This window comes from Tupaia chinensis, unplaced genomic scaffold (assembly GCF_000334495.1).
Source record: "Tupaia chinensis unplaced genomic scaffold, TupChi_1.0 Scaffold000489_1, whole genome shotgun sequence".
NCBI classification, from domain to species: Eukaryota; Metazoa; Chordata; class Mammalia; order Scandentia; family Tupaiidae; genus Tupaia; species Tupaia belangeri.
Window position 1 is genome coordinate 3,970,025 of NW_006160001.1, and position 8,193 is coordinate 3,978,217.

Here is an 8,193-nt window from a genome sequence, read left to right on the forward strand (position 1 = left end):
AAAATTTAGGTTAAGGCTTTTTTTTTTTTTTAACAATATGGCATTGGCTTGTATGTTCTGCAGCCTAAAGATTTCTATATTGGTTTGGTTAAAAATTTAAATAAGTAATTTTTCAGCTATGTTTTCAAGTAGAATCAATGCCACTCATAAGTAATGAACTGTAACTTTAGACAGTAAATAAACCAAGCCAAATAATGTTTTATTAGTACAGATTGCTGTCAACCATACTAAATTAGTAAGAGATTGAAATGTTTCAAAAAAGATATAACTGGTTATGGCAGACTCTGCAGGGCAATGAATGAAAGAGCTCTGTGTTAAAACATTTTCCCTAATTTACCTTTCCCAGTCTGGGTGAGAGAGTGTAAACACATAAAAGATTCGGCTTCTATGTCTAAGTGTTGATACTCAGCCTCAAGTCAGCACGTTAGAATATAATTACTGTTAGGGACATGTAACTCATTTTGGGTGTACTAATTGTATAAATTAGTTTTAAGTGAAAGTGGCATTGTAGAATGATTACATCTTTGCCAAATCTGGCATGGGTGCTTGTTTTTGTTATTCTTTAACTGCTTGTGCTTAATGATAAAATTATCACTTCTTTATCCTTACATAAATTAGAAAATATTTATTTTCCTTCTTCACATAATTAATTGATTTGCATAATGCCTAATGATGCTTCTTTCAGATTCTCACGTGTTTACTATATATTGTTCTGAACATGCCAACAAAATGTCATTTTTGTGGGAAAAAAAAATTATCAAGTTCAGAGGAAAGCCTGGACTATCATTTTGAATACCTACAATCAGTCCATCTGATAATGTTCCCCGGCAGCCAGATGCCACAAAGAAACAAGATACAGTTTTCTTTGTCTTTTATCAAATGACTCACCCACAATGACAGCGGTGATAGTGAGCAGCACAAAAGCATTCCGAAACACGTAACTTTTAACATCCTCCTTTGTGATGTTCTGCACTTTCTTCTTGGCCAAAAGTGTGCGCTTGCGGACTCCTTGCTGGAATCTCTCCATTCTGCCCCCCGTCTTGGGCTCTTCTCCATTGCTTTTGGTCATATTTTTCTCTGTAGGAGTATCTCTTCTTTGCACTTCAATATTTCGGAATCACCCCCAGAAAGCCGAACCTCCTCTTTGGTGTTGAAGTATACAACTAGAATGAATGAGAGAGAGGCAAGAATTATAGTCTCTAGGGATGAGGTATCAGTGCTGTCCCACATGCAGGCAAACTGCTTAATCTCAGTAGGAATGAAGAACAGAGAGCTGCAATACCAGGCTTCAAGGCTTCAATGTGCAGATTTTCCTGGACCATGTGTGCATAAATATCTGAGTAGCAGCTTGTGTTCTATATTTCTAAAATCTGTCTCCCTTCCTCATTAGAGGGCTCCTCCAAGCTGGGTATGACTGAGTGCCCCCCATCCTCACCCAACCCACCAGAGCATAGTTGAATGCTTTGCACCATATTCACTCTCAGTAAGTGTCCAATTGAGCTGAACATACAGGAAGTGTTGAATAATTACTTGATAACTAAGGTCGTATACAAGGCAGAAGGTATCCCCTGGTCAATAAAAAGGATTAAGCTATTGCTATGTGACAGCTGAGTCTTTCTGTTTTATGTAGTATTTCTTCATGAAGAAAAAAAATACAATAATATCAACTAGTAAATATGGTTATGAAAAGAACGTATAGAACACGGGAAATGTATTGACTATTTTACAATATATCTTTACAATTTTTTCCATGAAATATGCAAAGTTTTCTGGGCACAGCTGTAAATGATCTGAAATGATAATTTATCTTCATTTTTATTACAAGGAGAAGTAAAAATTAGCTTTTTTTTTTTTTTTTGTAGCAACCATACTAGAGTCTTCTAAGGAAACCATCACTGACTTCTAAGGATTTTAAAATTTAGAATTTCTAGAACAGATGAGATGAATCCAATTTTCATTCCAAAGATTACAGTGTGCGGTATCTGGTTTCTTTAAAGCGCTCCTAGGTTATTCAAATACATTAAAGTAAATCTCTTTCCTTAGTGGAAATCAACTGCTCTGAAAAAAATCAAGGGATTCCTCCTGCTGCTTTACGAGAGTTTAATCCACAGTCTCATGATTAATCCAAGTTAAAATCAGCAGTGCCTGTGGATGTGTGTGTATCCGGCAAGAAGACAGCAGCCAGCGTGTGGGTCTGTGGGGAAGGTCACTGGAAACCGAGGGAGTCCTTGCAAGCTTCTGGCAAATCCAAGTGTGGAAAAAAAGACTTGTCCTAACAGTTTGGCTTTTAAATAAAATTGCAGGCTGGGGTCAGTGGTAATAAGACCGACCACCACTTGTTTAAGACTTTACACCAGATTAAAAGCTTAGGAAGAAATGAAGACGGGGAGACGGTGGAGACCAGATTTTTTGCTAAACGCTCTGATTCCTTTCCCAGTCACTTTAAAGCACACTAGCACAGCCTAGATTTTTTTCTGGATCTCTACCCACCATCTATCCCCAATCCACCCTGAATGACTCAACTCCAAATTAAGAGAGAACCCAGTATAAATAGCCACCAAACGGCTCACGACGTGAAATTACTAACTTGGACTTTATCTACCAAAATGGCTAGCTTTGACTCTCATTACTCCTCTGCTAGGGGAACAGAATACAGTGGCGGAGAAGTGGAAGGAGGAATCAAATCCAACCGGAACACAGGACGTTACACTTACCTTTTTCTGATTTTGTAACGGGTGGAAGATACTCCAGGCAATGACAAGGTGAATTCCCCAGCAGGTACAACGAGTAACCAAACGCAGCGAGCAGGCAGGCTAGCCCTGACAGCGTGCATGTGCTCTGAAACTGCAAGTTACTATCACGGCAACTTAAGATAAGGGGAGGAGTCTGTGCCCGGGAAAGGGGGAGTGGGGAAATGAAAACAGCCCTGGGAAGGAGGGGGGTGGGACCCTGAGGTTTCTGGAATATTGATTAATCTTGGCACACCAGAAGCATGCTTGCTGGCTTTGTTTTGCTCCTTAGACCACTTTCACGCTTTGTCAGTTCACTCTCATTAGAAATGCAAAATCGGGACCAGGAAGAATTGAAAATTAAAGCGCAGACACACACTTGGAGCGCTGGAAGTCTTGATTAGAACGTTTCAAAGATTCTTCTAAGGCTAAATTTAATTACCCCACATTATTGCGGGTTTCCTCCTCTTAAGGGAACACGGGAGTGTGCTCTTTTGCCTGGTTGTACAACCGTTATTGAAAAAGTCCCTTTTTAGAACTGAGGAAACAACTGACATTTCTTGGGAAGACCCTGAATGCAATAAAGTATGGAGAGAAAGAAATGCTTACTACAGTTCTCTAAACTTGTCTAAAGTTATTCAAGAGGCAAGATGAGACATGCCTATATTTCAGTAGTTTAAACCCCATTATAACAAATCTAATTTAGCTCAGTCTGCTTGCCTCGCAAAGACTGAAAAGGTAAGAAATACAAAGAAACCAGGATCTTTGCCAAACTGTAAAGTGAAAAGCATTTTAAGATCCCGAGTGCAAATGCACTCTTCAAATTTTGCTATTTCAAAAGATAAGAAGCTGCTGCCCAGAAGCCTCAATTGTAAAGGATGCTAAATGCCCCTCCTCCCTCTCTTCCACCTCCTCATTTTGAAGAGTTAGAAAATTCTCATTGCTTTGAGAATAAAACTTGCACTTCTAGTGCACTTTTCTTAAAAGGAAAATATATTGTAAAAATAGATAATTAAAAAACTAGAAATTATTTCTTGAGTCTTCTCTCCCCTGAAACGTAAAAGTCCTTATTGGGCTGGAAGAAACCCGTTCATTTGAAACAATAATGCATACTAAAATTCACAGCCAGTGTTCTGTATTCTTGTTCATTAAATTTCATATTCCCCTTACAAAATCTGCTCAGATTCTGTGTCCCTTATCCAGCATGAAAGTATGTCTTTTTTCCCCCTCATTAACAAATCCAGGGAGATTATAAAGAACTGTCTCCTGCCAGTTGCAACTGTCCACATGTGTCCTTTTGAACAGCTACTGATTGGAAAGCCATGGTGGATCATGTAACTGCCTTAAAATTACAAATTGGTAGTAATTATAACAACGGTCTAATCTGGCGTCACTTTAAGATTATGTCGAAAATACATATTCCTGATAGTCCAAGCTCTCAGCAATCTTTTCTTTCTTCTGATGTCCTCGGTCTCATAGCTTCTCTACCACGTTAAGACTTAACTGTATTGTCTTTTACTGTGTCTTCTTTTTAAAATCACGTTACGTTTTGGCTGCTCAACAAAAGTATAAATGATTTGAGGGCAAGAACTTGTCTTATTTCTGATGCATAATAAACCTTAAGTATTTCATAAATAGGTGACATAAAGGTGAAAAAAAAAATGCTTTCCAACCTTCCATGTTAAAACAAATTTCCTTGTTTTTGACTTGGTGTGTCTGGCCCAGGTGTGTGGAGCAGATATCATTTCTCGACACTATGACTACCTTTAAAAGTATTTATTTATTATACTAGGTCTTAGCTAATCCATGAGTTTAGGGCTCATTTGTTCATAATACTTGTGGAAATGACTTGGAGATCAAGGGAACTTGAAAAAGAAATCTGATGATTTTAAATGAGGTTTTTAAGATCAGTGGCATTTCTGCTTTTGATTGATTTTTTTTCCCCCACAGGTAAGAAAAAGGGGTATAAAACTAAAGTTTGGTTAGCATAGAGATGAGAAGACCTTGGTGCTCTTCCCCTCCCCCTATTCCCTAAAGCTTGGTTAAAAGTCATTTCATGACTTCGATTTGTGCAGACATTATGAGTCTAGTATTCCATTGAGTGAGAGAGTAATTCACCACTGAAAGTTGTGTTGGCTACAATAAAACCTAATGAGAAAAGGAGACGCAAAGAGTCTCAGTTCAGAGGTCATCCGAATTACAAGGTTTTAGCTAGGAGAAATATTACTGGGAATTGATTCTTTAAGTACCACTTTCTCTTTTTGGAAAACTATGGCAATAATGCCCCAGGTGAACTGGGTTTTCTCAACACATATTTCTACTTTTCCCCCCTGACTTCATAGGCAAGACCCTTGCACTTTAAAAGATTTTATTTCCTCCATAGAAACACAAAATAAATAAAAGATTAACAAATTATGAACAAGTCTCTGTATGCCGTATTTTGTGTAAAGCTACTGGGAATGGCAGACACAGAGTCAGGGAATCATATTAATGTTGATACTCCAGGATGAAAAAAGATACAAACATGTGGCAAATGCTGCTCTTTTTGGAAAATCTGCCAAGATTTTTCTTTCAACGTTCTATGAGTGTGTTGTAGGTAAATTCTTTCTTGGGGGGAAACAAACAAACAAAAAGTCAGTATAAGAAGAAACAGTCAAATCCAGTCCACTGTTAAATGGAATATCCCCATGGAATTGGTTTGAAGCATGAGAGATCATGATAAGAAGCACAGGACGGTTACCTTTTAGCATTCAGTATTAGGAATTCAAATTTTTTAAAGAATTATTTTACTCAACTTTATTTATCATTATTATTACTTTCCAGTTTGATCAGAGAGAAACAGAGAGAGAGAGGGAAAGTGAGAAAGCAAGTCACCAAAAAAAGATACAAACATGTGGCAAATGCTGCTCTTTTTGGAAAATCTGCCAAGATTTTTCTTTCAACGTTCTATGAGTGTGTTGTAGGTAAATTCTTTCTTGGGGGGAAACAAACAAACAAAAAGTCAGTATAAGAAGAAACAGTCAAATCCAGTCCACTGTTAAATGGAATATCCCCATGGAATTGGTTTGAAGCATGAGAGATCATGATAAGAAGCACAGGACGGTTACCTTTTAGCATTCAGTATTAGGAATTCAAATTTTTTAAAGAATTATTTTACTCAACTTTATTTATCATTATTATTACTTTCCAGTTTGATCAGAGAGAAACAGAGAGAGAGAGGGAAAGTGAGAAAGCAAGTCACCAAGTCTGGAACTTGAACCTCAGTCAACCATGTGGGAGTTGAGCGACTTGAACCACCATGCCACCTGCCGGTCCCAATTGGAGATTTTTGAGCAAGAAAGTGAAGTGCAAAATCTTTTTGTGTGTGTGTGAATATTTCACCTTTATTTTTAATTTCATGAGGAATTTTCATTATTTCATTATTCTTTGTTCAAATAACTTGCCTTTTAGGCATAGACAGTCATAAGGAATGCTGGTTTTCCTTTTACAATTTGGAAATCATGGAATGTGGATCCTGACTTGACCTCTGAGTATAATAGGGGAAGAGGGGGTGGGAGAAGTGTGCAAGGGGTCTTCAAAAAGTTACATGGAAAATGTATATTACAACAAAACTATGCATAGATTTTAAAAAACTTTTGCACCAAAATAAACTCATACCTTAATTCCATTTTCCATAAACTTTTTGAGATACCTTGGTATTTATGATAATTGTCTTCCATTTTTTAAAAAAAATTATTCATTGCCATTATTTTATTTTATTTTAATTTTTTTTGAAGTTGACCAGAGAGACAGAGAGAGAGAGAGAGAGGAAGTGCCAGCTCCAGAACTCGCACCGTGGTCAGCCATGTGGGAGCCCAGTCGCCTCAACCAACACTTCACCTGCTGGCCCCAATTGTCTTCCATTTTTTTCCTTCCTAAATATTTATGTAAAAAGCAAAACAACCAAATACCTGTGGTAAATTCTGGTTAGATTTTTTAACTGATTGGATCTTAGTTCCCAATTATATAAAGCCTGACAAATCTAACTATAGAGAGATGAACTATAATAACCTTTATTATATTCATTTATTCACTCAACAAACCTTGAGCGTTGGAACACTATGTTCCAATTACCAGTTCTTTTCCTGAAGGACATCACAAACATACATTTGTGTTATTATACAGCAGGCCATGGGAGGACTCCCACAGAGTTCTGGGGACGCTGTGTGCATAGGCCTATTTACCAGTTAGTCTGCCAAGAAGACTGAAAGCAGCCTGAGGGGAGGACCTGTGCTTGGCCCCCCCACTGCATTCAGTTTCTACAGTGTTACCTGCATGCCACAGTCAGAGAGCAGCATGACAGGTAGGGGTGGGTGTCTGTACTGAAGAATAGGCAAGGAGAGCCTCAAACACCTACGCAAAGAACTTAAACTCTACTCCGAGGCAATGGGGAGCTACAGGATTTCAGCATGAGAGCGGTTTTAATTTTAGGTGTAATAGAATGCAAAGCATTTATGCGAATGAGACTTGGGTTGGGAAGCTGAGAATAAGAAAGAACATTTACAAACTGGGATTGTTTTCCTTCACGTTTAAAAATTAGATTCCACTGGGGCTAGCCAGTGGCATGGTGGTTAAAGCTGGTGGATCTCACATAGCCAACTGTGCAATTGTAATCCTGATCCTAGCAGCTTGAAAAGCATGGTGGGCACATGTATGTGCATGCCCAAAATCCTGAAAGGAGAGAGAGATGGAAGAGAAGTGATTGCGGAGTGACCATCTCCCATGGCAGATGCTTTCTAATTTTCTTTCTCTGTTTCTCTCTGATGAATGCACGTACTTTCTGGTAAATTAAAAATGAAATTAGATTCCATTGAAATATATGGACAATCTCACAATTTTGAGGTTTTTCAAGGGATAGGCTGACATCGAGTCAAGGCTACTTCCTTTGGATGAAATGTATACACTCTAGGTCACTTGACCTCCCCGCTTATTTAATTTTTGTTACCAGCATGTGCCTTTAACTCATTCTAATGTTTTGACCTCTGCTTGGGTGTAGGAAGAGGTCTGAGCAAGGGCAGAGTCCTAGGGAATTTCAACATAAGGGAAAGACAAGCAAAGAGGAATCGCTAATAAATTTCCAAATGGTGAGCAGTTATAGCAACCACTTTTATGGTAAGTTAGCTAAGAATTGGATAATGGCGGCTTAAAAATTGAACTTATTTTCCCTCATACTATTGCTAAACAGGGTTGGCTTATTTATTTACTAAAAGAGAGACAGAGATGGAAAGAGAGAACTGTCTTTGACAGGATTGTCACATGGCATTTCCCCACCAACCTGGAAGCCAGCCAGGATTATGGGCGGGCATGTTCAGGTAGATCTGGGATTTGAACCCAGAGTCCTTCCACATGGCCTCCAGCATGGTGCAGTAAACCCTTATTGCTTGTGCCACTGTAGCTGGGCCAAGATCTGCTTTTTAATGAAGAC

At 38.4% G+C, this 8,193-nt stretch overlaps 1 protein-coding gene across 1 annotated transcript in view; it reads right to left on the reverse strand.

The window, feature by feature from the left end:
• SLC1A3 (solute carrier family 1 member 3) overlaps positions 1 to 2,862 on the reverse strand; it is a 99,418-nt gene extending 96,556 nt beyond the window's left edge. Inside the window, exons 1-2 of the mRNA XM_006156319.3 lie at positions 2,715 to 2,862; positions 889 to 1,163 (exon numbers count right to left, since the gene is read on the reverse strand). Coding sequence (XP_006156381.1) covers positions 889 to 1,069 — 181 coding nt within the window. The 5' untranslated portion in view covers positions 1,070 to 1,163; positions 2,715 to 2,862. The remainder of the gene's footprint in view (positions 1 to 888; positions 1,164 to 2,714) is intronic.
• Between the last annotated feature and the right edge of the window lie 5,331 nt (positions 2,863 to 8,193).